The following is a 22269-nucleotide window of genomic DNA, read 5'->3' as shown; positions in this document are numbered from 1 at the left end:
ATAAGAAATAAATATATGCCATTCAATCATTGCATTTTTTCTACTCGTAAACTAATTTTTTAAACTAAATAGTTACTCCCGCCCTCCTCCCTCAGAAAGTTCAGAAAAACACAATAGCCTTATCTGTAGTAAAGCATTTTTGTACTCATAAAATAATTTTTTAAAATAAAAAGCTAACCCCACCCTCCTCCCTCAGAAATTTCACAAAAACACAATATCCTTTTCTATAGTAAAGCATTTTTGTACTTGTAAACCAATTTCTAAAACTAAAAAGTTACTCCCGCCCTCCTCCCTCAGAAAGTTCAGAAAAAAAACACAATAGCCTTATCTGTAGTGAAGCATGTTTCTACTCTTAAAATAATTTTTTAAACTAAATAGTTACCCCCGCCCTCCTTCCTCAGAAAGTTCAGAAAAAAACACAATAGCATTATCTCTATTTATGCATTTTCTAGTAGTAGACTAATTTTTTAAAATATATCGTTACCCCCGCCCTCCTCCCTCATAAAGTTAAGAAAAACACAATATCTGTTTATCGCGTGAAGCATTTTTACAGTCGGAAACTAATATCTAAAACTAAATAGTTACCCCCACCCTCCTCCCTCAGAAAGTTCAGAAAAACACAATAGCCTTATCTGTAGTGAAGGATTTTTCTACTTGTAAACTAATTTCTTAAACTAAATAGTTATCCCCGCCCTCCTCCCTCATAAAGTTCACAAAAACACAATAGCCTTATCTGTAGTGAAGCATTTTTTCTACTCATTTGTTTCCCGAATATTTAACACATACCATTTTTCCATACCATCCAACAAAACCCAGTTCATCCTATCATTTTTAAGTACACATTCACGTATAAGTTAGAGCTAAAATATATAAATATACAAATTCAGACTGCACTTGTACGTCTGAAGTCCCTGGCATAGTATGAAGGGGGGGCTTATTCTGATCTCGAGCAGACAAGACCGATGAAGTATGAGAAAGTATCAATTCCCTTTTGGATTTTCTAGCTGGTTGCATCGTGGTTTGTGCAGAGCTGGCATGAGAGGGTCCCGGCTGATCCAGAGAACTTGTAATATAGCTAGCATATCTGATGATGGATGGTCTTGCAGCTTGCATCGATGTGGTATCACCCCATCTTGGTCTCTTTTCGGGGGGAGTGATTGTAGGAATCTTCCTCCTTCCTTTAAAATGAAGAAAAATTTAGTAAGGAAAATAACATGCCATTTACAGATAAATTGTTCTCTTAAATTTATTGTGATGTTTGTAGTGCTATAATTATTAGCACTATAGAAATATTTAAAAAGAAAAGCTTTTAGTAAAATTTTGGAAAATTTTTAGTTTGAGGGGAAGGGGGTTTCATAAACATCTCCCCATGAGATACATTGGCCTATATAGCAGATTCTGAGATTACTATCGCTCCGTATTTATTATCAATTTGTACACTATTATAAAGTATTATAATATAAAATTTTTATTATGGGGGGAAGGAGGATTTCAGAAACAACTTCCCATAATAAAATATGGTCTATACAGCAGATTCTGATGTGACTATCGATATGTATTTATTACGACTTTAGAAACAATTAAAAAGTCTTCTAAAATTAAATTTTTAGTTTGGGGGGAAGGGGGATTTCAAAAACATCTCCCCATAATATAATTTGACCTATAAAGTCAATTCTGATATTTCTAGCACTCTATATCTATTAGCACTTTAGAAATAATTAAAAAGGCTTAGATAAAAACACACAGAATGTGGCATCGTTCCATCTTGCCCCCCTATCAATTCTGAGTTTTTGGCTAGAATTAGACAAAGCCCATCTTAATCACCAAGCTTTTGTTTTCAGATACGACACGTTAAAGTTTGGTTCCAAAAAAGGACCCTTTTCTCTAATTATAAACACATATGGTTTTAATCTCTGTGATAGCAAGAGCCGGTGAAATTTGATTCCCAAAACTGTCACTTCCTTTGTAACACCGAAGCTTTCCATTTAAGCAGATAAAGAAAACGCATTTTTGATAACTGGAAAGAAGGACATTTTTGGAACGAAATAACTATTTCTATAGAGCAGGGTGGGGGTGGTTTTTGTTTACATAGAGGAAAAAAGCGTACTTTGCGTTTTCTAGCGAGTATACTCATTATATTTTAATGTTTTGCATTGTTGGAGAGGAGGGGGCTAAGTTCCCCTGAAATTTGAATTTACTAGTAAAACGATTTTTTTTTGGAAATAAAGAATGAAAGTGTACTCACATTGAAAATAGAAATATCCATTGTTTCAGAGTTAATAAAATCCAGTGTACTATGCTCAATATGCTAAAACATAATGAAAATTAAATTCCAATGCATGAACATTTTATACGGGGTTTCAAGGATGAATAAAAACGGATGTTGAGTTACATAATTTCATGCATGCCCTCAAAACATGTTTGACTACTTTATATCATACCAGTTTTTTTAAGAATGTGCACATGATGTCATGACGTACATTCATTGTGCAATTGACAACAGAAACAGAAAAAATCCTGTTTGGCCACATTATATTATTACGACCATACTCTCAAAACATGTATGACCACATTATACCGTGCCAAGTTTAAAAAACCTCGTCTTTAGTTTCATAACATGCATTATAGTGTGCCAACTTTTAAAATATTCACGCGTGAGTTTAATGACACAACCATGGGTTTTTCTTGCGCAATTCCAATGTATATTTTCATGTAGGTTTTCAATCTATTACACTTTTAACCATATTCTTGTAGGATTGAATGTAGGGTTGAAACCTTATACTAGGTAACTACTAATATATCCAAACAACCATAAAAAAGAAATCAATCGCCAAACAACAAATAAAAATAAAAAGAGACCATACCTGAGGCCTGGGAGTTATAGCGCAGAGAAGACCACCATAAAACAGAACTAAACATTTAGAACTAAACATTCAGGGGACATCAACTCCACAAAAAAAAAAAATTCTGTTTGATTCTTACTAAATGATCCTTCAGAATTCTCTTGAAAGTGCCAATTGAGTGGTATTGTTGTAATGAAGAAAATAAGGAGCTTCAAAACTGACTAGTGATGAGAGTACGGAAATCTGACCGCCCAATGGGAGTAGGATGAATGCGGATTTTATTTGACCAACAAAGAACATATGGAGCTGAATCAGAAATAAACTGAGGAGTTTTTTGAAGAGATTTTGGAAGATTGCCATGAAGCTGATGAAAAACAAAAGAAGCACAAGAAAGAATGTAGATAGACTGTAGATTTAGAAGCGGTGTTGGTGAATACCGGTTGGTGTCCATAACCAGACGCCGTGTTTTATAATAAATGACAGAAAGCGACCGCAGTGTAGAAGGAAAAGTAGACATCCATACTATGGGGCAATAAGAGACATATGACTGGACAAGGCAGAAAAAAAGAAGCTTTAGAATAGATCCAGGAAAGGTGTGTTTGAGTTTTCGAAGGACGCCCGAACTCCGTGAGACCTTAACCCTAATCATGGCTATATGGTGTCAAAACGAAAGTTTTTCATCAAGCAGGATACCAAAATACCAGATCAACTGATTCTCTGGTCTACACAAGGAGCACCTGAAGCTGTGTCAGTTGAAGAATAGCTACACCAATTCGAGAAAAATAAGAAAATGTGACTTCGTAACATTCAAGGCCAAGTAATTCGCCTCAAACCATGAAACTGCTCTCTCAAATATTGCCACCAGATTAGATCTGACATCACATTCCATCCTCCCTAGAGTCCCAAAAGTGCTGTCGTCAGCAAAAGCAACGAGGCAATCTTCATTAGAAGTAGCATTGGAACACGAAGGAACATCCGGATGACACAGATTGCAGCATACTAGAGGACTGATGTTCTTGACTGCTGAAATCAGATCATTGACATAAATCAGAAATAAAACGGGGCCAAGAACAGATCCCTGGGGGACGCCATATTCTAATTCACAAGGGCTCCGGAAAAGCGGATCAATTGAAATAAATCTACCAGAAAGATGTGATTCAAACCAAGAGAAAACATTTGATCTTATACCAATATGCGATAATTTCCAAAGAAGAATCTGATGAGTCAAAGAATCAAAAGCTTTACGAACATCCAAAAATAAAGCTGCCGGGATAAGACCAAAATCTATTGCCGAATGAATGAAATTCAAGAGAGATGCGCAAGCATGCTCTGTAGAGTGATTCGCTTGGAATCCGAACTGGAAATTATGGAAAAAATTTTTGACATATGAAAACTAAGAAGCCTGGATAGCATAGCCTTCTCAAAAATTTTGCTGAAAACAGATAGAAGACAAATTGGCCTATAATTATTAGGATCACTCCGGAACCCACCTTTAAACAGCACTATAACCTTAGCTCGCTTTAGTGATTCAGGGAAAATTCCTTTCACGAAAGACAGATTGACAAGCTTAGTCAATGGTGACAGAATAGCAGGAAGAACGGCACGGATAACCCTTGTAGGAATTCTGTCTGGCCCTGAAGACGATGAACCTTTAAGTGCATTTACGATCCGAGCTACCTCAAACTCAGAAACAGGGTTCAAGACCATTGACTTTAAACATGGGGGTCCAAGATAGGCTCTGAAATCGCAACGAGGAGTTGTAGAGCTCACAGATGAAGCAGTCGTTTTTCCTATATTATCAAAATAAGAAGTAATCTCTAGCTGAACAATTTCTTATCCTTTGACAATTTTAACGTCAACAATAAGCGTTGTTGGAACTGAAGGCGGAGGGGGAGTAGGTTTAAGTACAGAATTAATAATTTTCCATGTCTTCCCAACATCCTTTCCACACTCGGAAAATTTCCTGTGATAATACTGAGACTTGGCCTTCCAACACAGAGAATTAAATATACTCCTATAGGCCTTGAACCGCTGATGATGAGAAGCAGATGACGAAGCCTTGTATAGTTTCCACAGATAATTTTTCCTTTTCCAGATTTTATGGAGACCTGGTGTCATCCACGGATTCAGCAGTACTCTCCTTTTCGAGGCATGAGGCTTTGGATTCTGGTGGCAAACTTCTAGGATGCCTTCTTTTACTGAATCATAAAAGAAATCAAAAGAGCGGTTAAAATCCGATTCAGAATCCAAACTATCCCATGACTGATCAGTCAAACGAGATTTAAGTAGACTGATCTCACTAACACCAAAACGAAAAAATGGGAGATTAGATGGCGAAACTTTACGCTGCGATCGATTAGCAGTCCTATATTGTGAAATAGCAGGAAAATGATCAGAAATATCACTAACCATCACCGAATTATCTAAGACATCTAGTGACGAAAAAACATTATCAATAAGTGATGCATGCATCTCAGTAACTCGGGTTGGTATACAAACTGAGGGTAAAGTTCCCGCGGAAAGCATCATTGACAAAAATCTGCAGCCGAAGCAGAATTTTGATCCAGCAGGTTAAGGTTGAAATCCTCAGTAAGGATTAGTTCGCAGGGATGCTTTTGGACTAAGTCCAAACCCTCTTCCAGAATTTTCATAAGCGAAGGAATAGATCCACTAGGGGATCTGTAAACCAAACCGACAACTAAATTCTTACAACCTGACTTAATCTCAATAAAAAGGGATTCAAAGATTCCTTCCTCATTTCTACTCAAATCACTTCGAAAATTATATACAAGATGATCGGCAATATACAGGACAAGGCCATCTTTCGCCATCTGTTTCCGGTTCATACTCTCCACCCTAAATCTTTGGATATCTAAAAGAATATCCTTTTTTGAATCCAGGAAAGTTTCACATAATTCAATAACAACCGGAGTTCCACCACTGACGATCCGTTTCAGCTCATCAAAAGAGGAACAAAGTCCCTGAATGTTTAGGTGAAGCACAGAGAAAATACCATCTTGTTTAGAAGAAAATCACCACCAACATCTTTTTCTTTAACCAGGTGTACTCGACAGGTAGTACAAGCGATGTCTCTGGTCAGTTTTTTTAAGTGATAAAAATCTTCTCCATCTGCTTTCTCTGAGCCAGAAATATATAAATGACTTTTTTTTCAGAGTATGGACTTATTCCTTCAATGTCTACTTGTTGTTACAATTGGAGCTGGAGTTAAGGGTCATGGAAGGCTGATCGATCCCCCATCGAGATCATCTGCTTGGAGGTAAGAGAAATTTGACTACTGGTAGAGGTTGATTTTTAACTGCTAGGGGGAGATTAGACCCTTTGAGACAAAGAACCGATGTCCCACAGAGGTTGAGCATATAATAAACACTAGCATGTTTCACGTCTTTCATATTTTGTTATCTTCTTCAAGTCTTATTAAGAACGGGCAAGTATAGAAAGCTGGGAGAGGGCTCATTCGATTGCATATCGAAAAATCTGAAACCCTATTAAAGGCTGAAACTGATCGAAGGGCAATCAACCATCCTCTATTCTACATTTGTGGGCTCGGTAGTCTCCCAGCCCAAGTGGAATCCTATAAAGACTTCAACATCGCCATTTTAATCAGAACTGTCAAACGATCCACAAAATTTGGATATGGGGGTGAAATTATGCAAATAGACCCTTTAAAATAGAGGCTTTAATAGGCAGGTGGACATATTCCACCTTGTTGAAACTAATTTCATGCAAAAATTTTTGTGATCTGTGTCCTTAGAGGGCCCAAAGTAAGGCAGTCACACACAGTAGTTAGTTTTCCATATTAACAAATGGTGAATGCTGTATGGTCACCGAAATGGGTATTGTAAGGGTTTTTGAAGCGTAGTTGAGAGACTTTAAACAAAGATAAATAAAATACATAAATGAAATTGCAGATCATATATTTCACAAATGGCTTTCACTATCTTTACTGGTTTGCAGTAAAGGGTTTTTTAATTGAATTGGTATTTAATTGAATTGAGCGGTATTTAATTGAATTGAAAGGTATTTAATTGAATTGGTATTTAATTGAAAGGTATTTTAATTTAAAATCTAATAATAAACTTGAGCCTGAAATCACAATAAAGATGTCCAATTGGAAAGTACAGTAAGTCAATTTTTTCATAAATGGGACATTATGTGACATAAAAGTGATATTAGAGAGGGTACTGAAGACTTTTTGAACTAATGTGAGATTAAAAAATTGTTGCGCGAGCGTCTCCAAAACCAAATAGAATATTAAAAAAATAGAGTATTCTTAGGAAATGACTTCCGATTCTTAGCACAATAAAGTTTTTTTAGGGGTTGGCCCCTCCTCAACGCCTCGCTCTTTACGCTAAAGTTTTTTATTGTTTTAAAAAAAGAGTTGTGAGAAAGAGTCTAACTTTAGCGTAAAGAGCGAGGCGTTGAGGAGGGGACAGCCCCTTTCATATACGAAACAGAATAATCTCTGTTTGTTTTAAGTTTTAATGTTGCTCCTTACTTTCAGTTAAAAAAAACTTCATCACAAAACTCACCGTATATGATTAATGAAAAAGAAATTGCATATTAATTTTACTTTTATTTGGTTAAATGGCTTTCTCGAAAGTTGTTTAATTTTATTTACGAACGTTTTTATTAGTAATAAATATACGTAACTTACGAATTAACTTACGTAACGAACTTCTATATCCATATATTTTTAATACGTATATTAGGGGTTCTCCCCTCTAGTCAATACCTCGCTATTTACGCTAAAGTTCGAATTTTGTTCCAATTCTTTAAAAATAACCCATTAATCACAAAGGCCGTTAATTTGAATAAATAGCTCTTATGAATGTACTGAAAAATCTTTGGCTTACAGAGCGAGGTATTGACTAGGGGGCGAAACCAATCATATACTTAATAATTTCTGTTCGTTTTAAGTTTTGATGTGGCTCCTTACTTTCAGTTGAAAAACTTGTTTTTCTTTTTATTTAATTTCTGATCGTTTTTTGCTGGCGCCCCCTTCATAGCAATGCCCTTCCCCCATGAAAACTTCCTGCATGGAAATATCCTCCCGCATAACCCCCACCCCCCCACACTACCAGAAAAAAATCCCCCTTGAAAACGTCTGTATACTTCCCAATAACCAATACTAGGCTATATGTAAACATTGGGTAAAGTTCATAACTTTCAGCCCTCCCCCCGAGGACTTTGGAGGATTAAGTCATCCTAAAAGACGTATTTATTATATTTTCGACCATGCTGAACAAAATGGCTATCTAAAAATTTTGATCGGGCGACTTTGGGAAAGAAATGAGCGTGGGAGGGGGCCTAGTTGCCCTCCATTTTTTTGGTCACTTAAAAAGGACACTAAAACTTTTAATTTCCATCTGAATGAGTCTTCCCACGATATTCTGGGACCACTGGGCCGATACGATCATCCCTGGTGAAAAAAACAAACAAAAAACAAAAGACAAATAAACACGCATCCGTGATCTTTCTTCTGGTAAAAATTCCACTTTTTTTGCAGATAGGAGTTTAAAGCCTCTACAGTAGGTTTCTCTGATACGTTGAATCTGATCGTGTGATTTTCATTAAGGTTCTATAGTTTTTAGGGGGTCTTTCCTCCTTTTTTCGAAGATCAGTCAAATTTTCTCAAGCGTAACTTTTGATGGATAGGACTAAACTTGATGAAAATTATATATTTGAAATCAGTATTAAAATCTGATTCTTTTGATGTATCTATGGGTATCAAAATCCCGTTTTTTAGAGTTTCGGTTACTGTTGAGCCGGATCGCTCCTTACTTACAGTTCGTTACCACGAACTGTTTGATTTATTTTGCAGGATTTTTTATGCTGGTGATTACTAATCAAAGGTTAATATTAAGGGGATTCAGTACCTGAAAATCATTTGGTGAGCTTCAGCGTTGGCTGACTGTCTCAAAGATAAAGAACCCGAAGGCTTCCGGATGTTAAGCCGAAATATTTGGACTTTATTATTAGTTTTGTGTCAAAGGTTTTTATTTTATTTTCATTCTCTAATAAAAAGATTTTAACCGTTTCTAATAAATTTTTATTACAGTTGGAAAAGTAAGGAGTAAATAAACCTGTGACCAACAGAAATAGCCATAAAGCCATAGAAACGAGCAGATTTGACTACCAATAGGCCTAATTGTGGTGTAGCCGCCACATCTAATCTCTAAAATGACTCAGGCTAATTTGTGCTTCTACTGAAAACAAAACATTGAATAAATCGTTTTGAATAAATTGCTTATTGCACTTTTCCATTTAGATGGTAATGCTTTTTTCTGTAAGCGTGTTCATAACAAATTAGTTGTTCTGGCCATCAGTGGTATCTTTAAGACCAAGGAAGAGAATCTTGTGATTCTCTGTGACTAGCAGACAGAAAAAGACCGGTTCTGTGGTTAGCAGACAGAAAAAGAACAGTCACACAAATATTTCGCCTGTATCCAACAAGACATCCTCAGTATTGAAAAAGAAAGAATTTAAGACAAATGATTTAAAAAATAAAAGGAGAAATCTAAAATCAAAGAGGAATGAGAAAACGATCAAGCCAAAATATACAATAGTTGCTTTATGACTAAATCATGGAAGTACGGAGATTCCGTGGTTTGATATTTAATGTTACAGAACGAAAAAAATTGATACTTTTAACCAGGAGTGGAACCAGAATTTGTGTTTAGACGGGGGGTGGGGAGGCTGGGTTACCAACGAGATTTGAGATTCGCCATTTCTCATAACAAATCTCTTAAAACTTTCTCGCATGCCGACCAATGGTCTGCATAGCGGAGGTAATAATCTTCTGATTTTCTACCTTTGGCCGAGAGTGCGCCGCGTGGTTGGGGGCAAATCATCCAACGCTTCTCTAGTTTTTCCCCCACATCTCTACAAGTACCAATTTAGAGGTGGATTGACTCTGGCTATGCCTATAGAGTCACACCATTGACCTCCGTTCCAAACCAAATAACTAGCGACACCAAGACTCGAACCTCTGTCCTCGGAGTTTCAAGTCTAGCGTGCTAACCACTTGGCTAGGACTCGGCTCGACTAGAATTGTTAATCTCATACCAAGATTCATAATAAATGATTATTGCTCCCTATCTAGAAATCTCTATTTATCAAAAATTCATTTTTAGAGACTGTGTCATGGTGTTAAAAGTTATTTTAAATCATCTCAAAGGTCATTTTCGCGTAAAAGACAATTTTTAAAAATCGCGTAAAGCTATTTTCAGGAATTGCTCTGGTTTCAAATATTAGCAAGAATTCTAGCGTGAAGAAAAATAAAACAAAAAACAAACAAATTGGAAGTGACATTTTTTCCAGTTTTAAATATTAATACATATTCATAAATAATAAGGCATTTAGACAAGCATTTGGTGACCTAATTAGAAATGAAATCTGTTGCTTTAGTATTTAGATGGTAATGGTCTAAAATATAAAACACACCCGAGAACTTGTATTGCGAATACCCAGTTTTTCACGCTGTGTATACCAGACAATAACCTTCTGCTCGTTGAGAAACCAAATTATAGTTTTTTTTAATTAAATATTTTGTTTTTTATTTTGTTGGTATTTTGGTATATATTTGGTAATACCAACTATAAACAGTTGGTATTTTGGTCAGGTTAGGTTATTTTAGGTTGCACGCTCTGGGTGGCTCCCCTTCCATAATTTTTTGTGGTAGTTTGATGTTTGTTTTATATAATAAATAAGTACCGTTTAGATTTCCGTGGAAAATCGAGTGGGCCCCTACTTTCAGAAATCATATACACTAATTAGCGCGTGACAAGCATGGAGAAAATCTGGCAATTGTCGCGAAAACTATGCCAAGTGTGGCAGAAACTGTGTCCAGCGTGGCGGAAACTGTGCCAAGTGTGATGGAGCCCTGCGGCCATGTAGCATTCTGAGATGCCCACTAGGTTGCGTAAAATGGCCACGGCCGTGGAGAAAACTTAATTGGTGATTAATGAGTGACTTCGAACACGAGTGGTAATTTACGAAAATTTGGGGAGACAAGGATTTTTTCCTGTTTTGTCTCATGAAAAACAAAAAAAAAGATAGTTTTCAAAATCTAGAAAGGGCAATTTTGTTTTAATTTCGATGTTTTAAATGAAAATATAAAAGACCTATTTTTCAAAATCTAGGAGGGTAGTTGTCACTCCCCTCTGTCCTCAATTAGCCTCCCTAATTTCTGAGCACATAGTTCTTCTAGCGAGTATACATTTTATTGCCCCCTCTTAGTAAAATCCACGCGGGCAACGTTATCATTTTTTGATGATGTATTCGTTGTTTTGATAAAATATCAAACCGACACGTCTGCGGCTATTATCTCCTCCTTTTTAGGATGAGGAGGAGCGTCTGCGGCTCCTCCGATACGATGCGTCTGCTCCTTTTTATAGTGCAGTGCAGATAAGCACCCAGATCCGGTATTTGCCGAAGGCAGGGTTGCCATCGTCCGGGATTAATCCCGGTTTTCCGGGATTTTTTTTTTGCAGTCAGGGATTTTTTTTGTGTCCGGGATTTTTTTAGAAGCAAAATCGGGATTTTATTTTTGATCCGTTGGCAACCCTGGCCGAAGGTTCAAACGCGTCGGGAGAGGGGGAAACCTGAAAAGGAGAGGTGAGGGGGGAAAAGGATGGGGGAACCTGGAAAAGAAAAATAGGGTACTTATGCATTATGCAGTACCCATTACTTTAGACTGTACAAGGAAATACTAATGGGAACCCCTCAAACGGGTACTTGCAAGAGGTAAATTGATCGCAAAGCGTGGTTTCTCTTTGAGTTTACAATATTTAAACTGTTGTTTTTTTGGTTTTAGGGGGGGGGGTACCTAGGTTAGGTTCCGTATTTAATATATTTTATGCTTTACCCCCCACCCCCTAATGTGAAAATATATAGCCCAAATTTGTTTCTAAACTATTATATATTCATCCTATTTTATTTCATTAGCATTAACCAAACTTGACTTCTTTCGTGGGTACCGTATAATGCATAAGTACCAAAAATAGCCACATTCTGAAAAAAGTATGTCAAATTATGGGAAAAATTGCAAAACTATTGATATTTAGACAGTACAGACCCATAAACACCATATCCCCCCCCTGAACACACGCCTGGTAAAGTTAATTTACGCCTCGTAATACAACAGGACATCAGTACTATATCTCTGTGTTAATTATTTATGCATCGCAGCTGATTTAATTGTTTTATTGTGATTTGTTATAATAAAAATCAATGTTTTGAAAATATTATATTTTTCAAATAGTGCAAATAGTATTTGAATACTGCGCCAAATCTGAAACATGAAGCAAAACCAGGGGTTTTAGAGACATTTATCTCCTAGACATACAATAAGTCCATTTTTCGGATTTTTAGGCCTTACCTTTCTCATGAAAAGACATTTTTTAAAGGCTTAGTCATCCGTCCCGAGCAAAAAAACAAAAATTAAGCTTTAAAAACAATAAAAATGTCAAATTTTGTAAATTATACTTGAATGCAGTGCCAAATTCGGAAAATAAAATAAAAAGTGGGTGTTTCCGCATAGCAAGTTTTCCAGACATAATGCATCAAGGAGCAATTTTTTTCCGACTGATAAGGCTTTAACTTCACTGATGAAAAATGATATATTTTTAGTGTACCTTAGTCACAAGGCCCGAGAACAAAAAGTGCCAAAAAATCAGCTTTAAAAACACGCAAAATGGTAAACCATTCAAACAAGGTTTGAGTTAAGTGCCAAGTTCAGAAAAATTAAATATAAAACGGGTATTTTTGCAAAAATTTTTTGTAGACATAATGCAATATTAGGTATTCTATAGACTTTTAAAACTTTATTTCACTGATGAAAAATTATGTTTTTCTTTTTTTTACTCGGGCCCTAGTTAAGAGAAACTAGCAAAAAAAGAAATTATCTGCGCAAACCCTGGGCGAAAGTAGAACAAGTTAGGCCTTTTGTAAGAAGGGGAAAAGCTCAGTAGTTTGTTGAGTCGAAAAAGGGCCCAATGTAGAACTTCCAAATAAAGCTGTGGGCCACTAACCTTTAAGGAGTTTTTAGTTTGGAAGCCAAATACTTTATATTTAACTACTTGTGATGTAATTATTTTGCAAAAGGAAGTTACTGAAGCTTCCTGGTTGAGTTTATCTTCACGAATCGAATATTTTGTAAAAACAAGATTTTTTTCTTTGTTTTGTTAAAACGATTCAATTGCAGATAAAGGATATTTAAAAATATCCAACAAGCCTACTGCAAGCCCAATTCGCATCTATTTTTGGCCTACTGATATATTGGCAGCTTCCAACACCACTTTTATTACTTTGTTGTTAATTATATTTCTTGTTTGCTTAAGAAGCTAATACAACTGGTTTCCGGGCCCCACTAAGATCTATTGCGGCTGACACAAATTTTTAGTCAAAGGGAAAAAAAATGAAAAAAGGCACATAATGTATTCTTTCATTTCTTTTAATGACAAAATTGCAGTGATGCAATTTTTTGCAATAGATATTACAAATGAAAGGTGGCTAGTCTACTTCTCTAATGTGTTTTTAGTTACGAATTCGATTTCCTAATATTTGGTTTTGATACGGAATCCCCAAGTAGATGTCTGATATAAGATAACGTCGTCATTCCCTTTTATTCCAATAAAATCAACCAAAATCATGACCCGTAAGTTTGCCAAAAAAGTTAAATTTTGATACGTAGTATTTTTTGATTTTTTTAAATTTGGCTATTTTATTTGTTATTCTTTTTATCTTTTTATAATATGACCTATAAAATATTTTATAATTATGACCTATATTTATGACTTTTGTATTTTCTGACTGTTACCTGTTGTGTTTTGTTAGAGTGTTAACTATATGTTTTTATTGTATTTTTTTTAATTTATTTACTTATTTATTTATTTTTTTTTTACTAAGAAGTATGAATTCGGCCTACTATAAAAACTATATAAAACAGAAGTATGAATTCGGGTTTGTGATAGTCTTTTTGCCAATAAATATCTATCTTATATATATGAGCGAAAACACAGTGAAAACACAATTGTCGAGCAAAAATACGTTGAAATGTAGTGTTAAAAAACAAACCGCTCTGAGAAATGTACTGATTTGAATAAAACAAATGTGCAACCACAATAAGAAATAATACAAAATCTGGAAATGTTCGTTCTAATATAATAGGCGCTGCCTGGCCCTGCCGTGATGCCGCAAATTCCTCCCTTCCTCCCGATTCAAAGTTTCTGCCATGCTTATCTTCCCAAAAATGCAAGGATTTTGAACCTTTTTTTTAAGATCACGGAGATTGAATACGGGACCGAGTTCCAAAAAGGAAGACCACTAACGCCATCTATCCTTTGACGATTTATTTCTTTTTTAAACTTTACCAAAACAGTTTGATAGTTATTATATTTTTTTCATTTTAAAATATAGGAGAGGTTCAAGATAGCAGAATTTGGTCACCAGTAGGCCTACTAGCTTAAACTCAACTAGTTTAAGCAACCTGCCAATAATTTCCAAAACTTGCGAAAGCCTACTTTGTATAAACTGTATTTTAACCATATCACTTACACAGAAATTACCACTTCAATCCTGTAACGTTGTAGATTATTCAATATTTTTTTCAAAATTATTTTTTTTCATTATTTTTTCAAAATCATTTATATTTTCAAATGATTATTCAAAATTATTCAATATTTTTTAAAAATTTGGTAGTTTTTTCATAAAGTTGCCAGATTTCAGGCGCCAGATGCCATATTAAGTTGCCAGATGTCAGAGTGCTGGTAGTTTCTAATCCCTATATTACTGGGACGTTGGCTGGGGGGTCAGGGCCCACCCCCTGAAATCATAAATTTTTCCGTATTTCTTGGCAATTCCTATTCAACCCATTAAATAACATTGTTATTTTATTATTGGCCTCCTCCGAGGGAAAAAAAAATCGTATGTACGTGCCCATAAATTGCTGAAGATCTAATAACTAGTCTAATTTCTAATTGCCTTTCTAGTTTCCTATTCTAATTGCCTTTTTTTGTAATATCATCCCAGGCCTTTTCTCGTGAAGGTTACATAGCCATCATGGTTGCAGCGGTCGCTGCAACCTAGTAAAGAGCGAACCACAGCCCATAGTAACCGAAAGTAAAAAACTTTTTCGAAAAAAACTGCATGACGAAAAAAAATTGCCATCTGACACTGACTCAGGAATGGTAACTTATTTTGTTCGTCTTAAAAGTAAAAGTTTATTGCGAAAAGAAATTTATGGGGATTTCGAAAAAAGTCTGAAACCCCTCAAAAATGGCGTCAGATCAAAATGAAAAGTCTACCATTAGAATCAGCACTGTTAAAAACCTAGTTATGGGAAATTACAACCCCCCTCCTTCAACAAAAAGGAAAGTGAATTTTTTGCATGGGTAGCACTGATATGTCTCCCGTTTTTTATTTATTTTTGTTTTTCTAGCAGGGCTAAGGGGTGACCTGAACAACATAGAGAGATGTATTATAGACCATTCCAACGGAAATTAAATTTGCTGGTGCCCTTATTAAGTGACCAAAAAGATTGGAGGACAACTAGCCCCCCCCCCTCAAAGGCATTCAGTCACAATTTTGAGATAGCCATTTTATTCAACATACTTCAAAGGTCAAATATCTTTGGTTTTGGTGATGATATGACCCTCCATAGTCCCTGGGGAAAGAGTTGCAAACTGTATCGGTATCAGATGTATTTATATCCCGCGTATCGATATGAACGTATTTTTATTGGGCGTATATGTATCGCAGGTATCTAGATAGATTTTTAATAGCTAAGATAAAAGAAATTACTCATATCTACGTCCAGTGGCGTAATTTCGTCAAATTCCTGGAGCGGGGGGCAAGTTGGAGCCAATTTTACCTAATCAAGGGAAAATGATAGTGAAAACTGAAAAATGAGCCATATATTACCATAAAGACAAAGATATACTTAAGAAAACTGACCTGTTTCTCTGGATACTTGAATTATGCAGGCTTATCTTAGTTTTGGCAAGATTTTTTACAGAAACTAAATTTCAGCTGGGGGGCAAAATGAGGTCTGGGGGAAAACTTGGGTTTAGAGGGGTAGTTGCCTCCTCACTGTCCCATAGAAAATTACGCCCCTTTTTACGTCCTTCCTATAAATTCCACCATCAGCAAGCTCCAAATGGCACTAAAAACAGCACTTTGGGTCCCATGTCTCAAGTGGAAAAGCTGGGGCTAGTGGGCTACCAGAACTTTTTAGGGTGACGTTTAGTGGCTCATTTAAAAGCTGTTGCTCATATCTATATTATGTTTATCATTTCTACCATCCGTAAGTGTGATATAGCACTAAAACAACACTTTTGCATGTCACTTCTTAAGTAAATTAGAAATTATATAAAAAAATAAGTTTTCAATTAAAACTAAGGACCAACATTAAAACTTAAAGCAAACAGAAATTATTCCGTAAAAATAGAAAAGGTCATTGCAGTGGTGTTTCTAAATTAAATTTTAATAAAACACGATCATAGGTTAATTTTAAAAAAACAAGTTTTTCCGATGGAAGAAAGAGCGAAGTTGAAACTTAAAACGAACAAAAATTATTACTTCACGGCCTATCTAACATATATTAATAAAACTAATGCAAATAAATCAACTGGCGATATTTCCCTATGTTTGTAGAATTACAGAAAACTAGCGCTTTACTGAAAACACAAAACAGTATAGGAGTTTTGATATGGTAAATGAAACCTCTTAAAGACATTTTCAACAGTATAAAAGTAAAACTTTTTTAAATTGTTGCCTTATTTATTTTTTTCGTTTAATTTGGCATCACTTTTTTACAATGAGCTCAGTTCAATGATTGACTGTCATTTTGGATCTGAAAAGGACATTTCATGATTAGTTTGTAGACAAGTTCGAAGTTAAGGAACCTTATTAGTATTAGGACTACAGACTCGCTTTAGAATTTGTGTCACAACTTAAAATCTTCCGTTTTATAGAGAGAAGTAACTGGATTTCCAGAGTTCATATTACGCTTGATATGTTCTTTATTTCGAGTAATACCAGGTGAGAAAAGGATGTTACCTGATAAATCAATCCATTATTTTATATGCTGTGTAATGACTTTAAACTTATTATTTTTTTGCCTAAGTTTTTAAGATGATTTTAATTGTAATTTTAATTAATTAGTTTGTTGTTGTGATGCTACGTATTTACTTTTGACTCCTAAATCAATATTCTTGTTTTATACTTGGGTTTTGTGTTTTCAGTAAAGGGGTAGTTTTCTGTAATCCTACAGACATGGGAAATGGCACCAATTGGTTTATTTGCACTCGTTTTATTGATATATGTCAGAAAGGCTGTGATGTAATAATTTTTGTTCGTTTTAAGTTTTAACTTCGCTTTTCACTTCCCTGAAAAAACTTTGTTTTTTAAATTAATCCTTTTAAAGGAAGACTACCTCAAACAGTTCATGCGATGATAACGAACTGCAAGTAAGGAGCGACCCGGCTCAATAGTAACCGAAACTCTACAAAACGAAATTTTAATACCAATAGATGCATCAAAAGAATTGTATTTGTATGCTGATTTTAAATATATAATTTTCATCAATTTTATTTTTACTTATAAGAAATTACAAGCCAGTAAAATTTGCATAATTTTCAAAAAAGAGGCAAACACCCCTAAAAGTCATAGAATCTTAAATAAAATCACACAATCAGATTCAGCGTATGAGAGAACCCTACTGTTAAGTTTTCAAGCTCCTATTTGCAAAAATGTAGAACTTAGTATTTTTTGCCAGAAGAAAGGTCACGGATGCGTGTTTATTTGTTTCTTGTTTTTTTCCCCGGGGGTCATCATATTGACCCAGTGGTCCTAGAATGTCACGAGAGGGCTCATTCGAACAGAAATTAAAAGCTCTAGTTCCCTTTTTAAGGTACAAAAAATTGGAGGGCAACTAGGCCCCCACCCACGCTCATTTATTCCCAAATTCACTGGATCAAAATTTTGAGATAGCCATTTTGTTCAGCAAAGTCAAAAAATTAATAACTATGTCTTTGAGGACGAATTAATCCCCCACAGTCCCCAGGGGAAGGGCTGCAAGTTATAAACTTTGCCCATTGTTTACACATAGTATTAGTTATTGGGAAGTCTACAGACATTTTCAGGGGGAAATTTTATGGGGGGGGGGAGGGTTTTACGTGGGAGGATATTTTCATGGAGGAATTTTTCATGGGGGAAGAGAATTTCCATGATGGGGGTGCTGGATTTCCCAGCAGTATTTTAAAAACAATCAGAAATTAAATAAAATAAAAACAAGTTTTGCAACTGAAAATAAAGAGCAACATTAACTGAAAATAAAGAGCAAAAAAACTAAAACCGAACAGAAAATATTACGTATATAAGGGGCAAGGCCGTATCCAGGGGGGGGGGGGGGCGTTCCCCGGTTCCGCCCCCCCCCCCCGAAATTTTTGACCGAGTCGAAAATAAGTCGAAAATTAGTAAAACCTAGGCAAAAATCAGCAAAATTAGTAGAAAACTGAGTCAAAAATTATTAACCCCCCCCCCGAAAAAAAATCCTGGATCCGCCCTTGATAAGGGGGGTTGCCTCTCCTCAATAGCTCGCTCTTACGCTAAAGTTTTTTTTTAACTTTTTAAAGAGGTTATTATTCTAAAACAGCCTTTGTGATTCAGGAGTCCTTTTAAATAACTGGAACAAAAATCTAACTTAGGTTATTATAAGGTTATTATAAGGTAAAAAAAATTAATATGCAAATTTCGTTTTAATTATTCATGTACGGTGAGCCAAATTAAAAAAAAACCTGCATTAATTCAAAAACGTTAAGAAATTAAATTAAAAAAAGCAAGTTTTTTTAGGAACGACATTAGAACTTAAAACGAACAGAAATTATTCCGTATATGAAAGGGGCTGTCCCCTCCTCAACGCCTCGCTCTTTCCGCTTAAGTTTGAATCTTTCTCACAACTCTACTTTTCAAAACAATAAAAAACTTTAGCGTGAAGAGTGAGACGTTGAGGAGGGGACAGCCCCTTTCATATACGGAATAAGTTCTGTTCGTTTTAAGTTTTAATGTCGTTCCTTACTTTCAGTTAAAAAACTTGTTTTTTATTTATACCTTTAGAAGACTGCTGCTACAACCAACGTTTTTGGAAGCCTGGTTTTGATAAAATTTCGCCTCTTTTCGCACGCCAGGGCAATCAACCGTGTTCGTGGGTGTCATGCTCCTATAAAGTACGAAATTAAATATTTCCGGTAAAGCCGTCACAAATCGCAAGAAGTCATGAAATCTTAAGTGATCTGTCATTATCTTTTGTTTTTACTTTGTTGCTGATAAGACTGATAGTGAAATGCCGATCAGCAAACACTTTACTTGAGCAAAATTACGAATTGTAAGGATTGTCGTGTACATTTGTAGAAGAAACATATTAAATTCTCCTATTTAAGTTTCCCTATCCCAATGCTCGAATAGAATTCATCTTCTTCCTTTAAAAGTTTAGGTTAATTTAGGTTTAGGTAAGGTAAGGTAATTAGGTTTAGGTAATTTAGGTTTAGGTTTAGGTAAGGTAAGGTAATTAGGTTTAGGTAATTTAGGTTTAGGTAAGGTAAGGTAATTAGGTTTAGGTAATTTAGGTTTAGGTAAGGTAATTAGGTTTAGGTAATTTAGGTTTAGGTTTAGGTAAGGTAATTAGGTTTAGGTTAATTTAGGCTAACAAAAGCAATTCATAATTTCAAATATTATACTATGGCTTGGCAATCTAAGAACCGCCAGAGTAGGTGTGTACGATAGAAGGGAATCCTTTGGGTGCGTATCTCCAAAAAATCAAGATTTTTAGAATTGTTTACAGTTTTCCTACTGCCATAATAAGTTCCCTACAACGGAATGTTAATGAAGATAAATTCAGTGTTCTCTTAAAGAAAATTTACTTGCTATTTTAAATGTTAATTAGCATGCTCTGTCAGAGTATGTAGATTCGCAAAGTTGTTACTAGTAGCTTTGCACTGAGAAAATTCCCCACATCCTGTACTTACGATGCAGTAATCTGGAATCATTTTTTTAACAGCATAGTCATTGACTAGACTATCGATAAATTAAATAGATTTTGGGTGGCTTGTATCCCTCCTATTAAATATTTATTTTGCCTCTATAATAATGAGTAAAAAGCATGGAGCTTATAATATTAACCCCTTCCGTCACCGTGACCAGTTAGTTGGACAAAATTAAAAATGCTCTTCTTTTCCTAACTATTAGGAATTTCGTAAATATGATCGCACTAATATATTCTCCTGTTCGCTGGCTACAGCCTCAGGGGTGTAATCGCCTCAGTTTATCGCTAATTCTCACCCTGACAGCACGTGAACATCGACTTTATTGGAAACAATGGATTGGGAAAAACCAGGTAAAATAATTTTTTTCTCTGCTTCAAAAAGACATAAAATGATCGAAAAAAATTATTGTGTCAAAATATGGATCATTAGAAATAGACAGGTATTTTTTTATGGCCGAAATCACTTGAAGTATGTGCTTGAGGCTATGCTGAAGTTCTGTCCAATTATCTGGACTGCGCGACTAGGTTTAGAGAAATAAATGACGCATGGCTTGGTTTTATGGTAGTTTGGATGCCATCTACTATCTTGAAAAACGAATATTTTTATCGGAAAATTGAACAGATGTCATTGCTGCTTGTCATTTATTCCCCTTGTCCAGTTAAGTGGACAACGTGACACGTGCTCTTCCAGCGCACGGAAGAGCACGTTTGTTATGGCAAAAATGCCATAACAAACCCTCGGACGGCAAGTATTTTCCCCAAACGTCACTCCCCATCCAGACTACGGCCGCCTCGAGCTGTTTCTGAGCCCATCCCTGCGTTGTCCCCCATTCGCTGCGTTACTTCCAGATACGAAAGAACTTTTATCCCCTTCATTACAGAGAAAATGAATAAAATGTCTCAATAGTTTCTTTTTTGCCCTCTTTTGTTGTTTATTAGCTGATGGTCCTGCCCAGGTTCTTGCGCTCTGTTGCTTGCCCCCCCTTTCTTGACCAGCTTTTATTGTCTTTAACTCTTTTATTGATTTACTGTAGTTTAATTGCTGACACTTTCTTAGTATCCCTTTTAATTTAAATGCATTTATGTTTTGTGCTAAGTTTAGTTTGACCAGTTTTTAATGCATTTATGTCTGGCTCTAAGTTTAGTTTGACAAATTTTTGCTTTTTTTTAATTTTTTTATTGACTTTTTAAAGTTTTAACTATTGACTTTTATATGATTGTCATTATGGTTTTCTCTATTTCGTTGTTGTTCTTTGCATTTTCAGTGTAACCATTTATTTGTTGTTGACTCCAAACTCCGAATTCGGCCCTTTGTGGGCTTGTGATAGCGACTTTTTTGAAATAAATATCTCTCTCTCTCTCTCTCAGCGCCGCAACCAAACTCTACTTTTTGTAGGTTCATCAAGACGAAATACCATGCGCATCCAGCCAGATAAACTACTTGATTTCTTCGATGCAATTGGCAGTGACTTGTCACATATGGAAGTATCTGAAGATGACGATGAAGAATACTTATCAGAAACAAATGGAACAAAACTAACACCACTAAAGACACTCGATCCTTATGAAGTGTCTTCTGATTCAAGCGACCCCGATGATATGCCACTCATATCCCAGGCTGGGCCTAAGACCGTTACTCAACAGCGAGTGATATGGAAAAGAAAACGGTTTATCCCGATCATTCCAGCTTGGTCTGATACTGCAACAGCTGCCAACGAACAACTATCAACACCCTTTCAATACTTCTGTAAGTACATTGATAGCGATTTCTTCGATTTGGCTGCCATCGAAACAAATAGATACAGTATTCAGCAGAATGTAAATAATCCCATTGTAACCAATCCTACAGAAATGCGCAAGTTCGTTGGCATTCACTTGGTGATGGGCTGCATGAAATTTCCAAGGTACCGATGGTATTGGAGCCCGGCAACTAGGGTTTCCTCATTGCGGATGCCATGGGTCTAAACCGTTTTATGAGGCTGAGAGCCTGCTTTCACTTGGTTGACAACGAAACTGCCAAAGATCCGAACAACCGTCTCTGGAAAGTTCAGCCAGTTATAGATAGGGTGCTAGCACGATGCCAGCAGCTGCTTTCCCATGAAAATGTTTCTATAGATGAGCAAATGTGCCCATTTACAGGTCAGCTTGAGATTAAACAGTACATTAGAGGAAAGCCCTGTCCATGGGGGATCAAGCTGTATTTACTCTGCAATTCTGATGGCTTGGTCCTAAACTTTGACGTGTATCAGGGAAAGACGACAATCATTCCTGAAGAATACAAGGCATTGGGGGTTGGGGGTGGCATTGTCATGAAGCTTATGACAGGAAGAAAGATTCCAAAAGGGACCAAGCTCTACACCGACA

General features: G+C 35.9%; 1 protein-coding gene across 1 annotated transcript in view; it reads left to right on the top strand.

Moving 5' to 3' along the window:
• The first annotated feature begins 6019 nt into the window (after window positions 1–6019).
• The window catches only part of LOC148948116 (uncharacterized), a 57751-nt gene continuing 41501 nt past the window's right edge, over window positions 6020–22269 (top strand). Inside the window, exon 1 of the mRNA XM_089095698.1 lies at window positions 6020–6120. Coding sequence (XP_088951824.1) covers window positions 6020–6120 — 101 coding nt within the window. The remainder of the gene's footprint in view (window positions 6121–22269) is intronic.

The sequence above is a fragment of the Artemia sp. Qi Xiang Cuo genome, chromosome 10, assembly GCF_049724085.1.
Source record: "Artemia sp. Qi Xiang Cuo chromosome 10, ASM4972408v1, whole genome shotgun sequence".
Lineage (NCBI taxonomy): Eukaryota > Metazoa > Arthropoda > Branchiopoda > Anostraca > Artemiidae > Artemia > Artemia sp. Qi Xiang Cuo.
The sequence above is the reverse complement of the archived record's forward strand: the minus strand, read 5'-3'. Positions and strand labels throughout refer to the sequence as shown.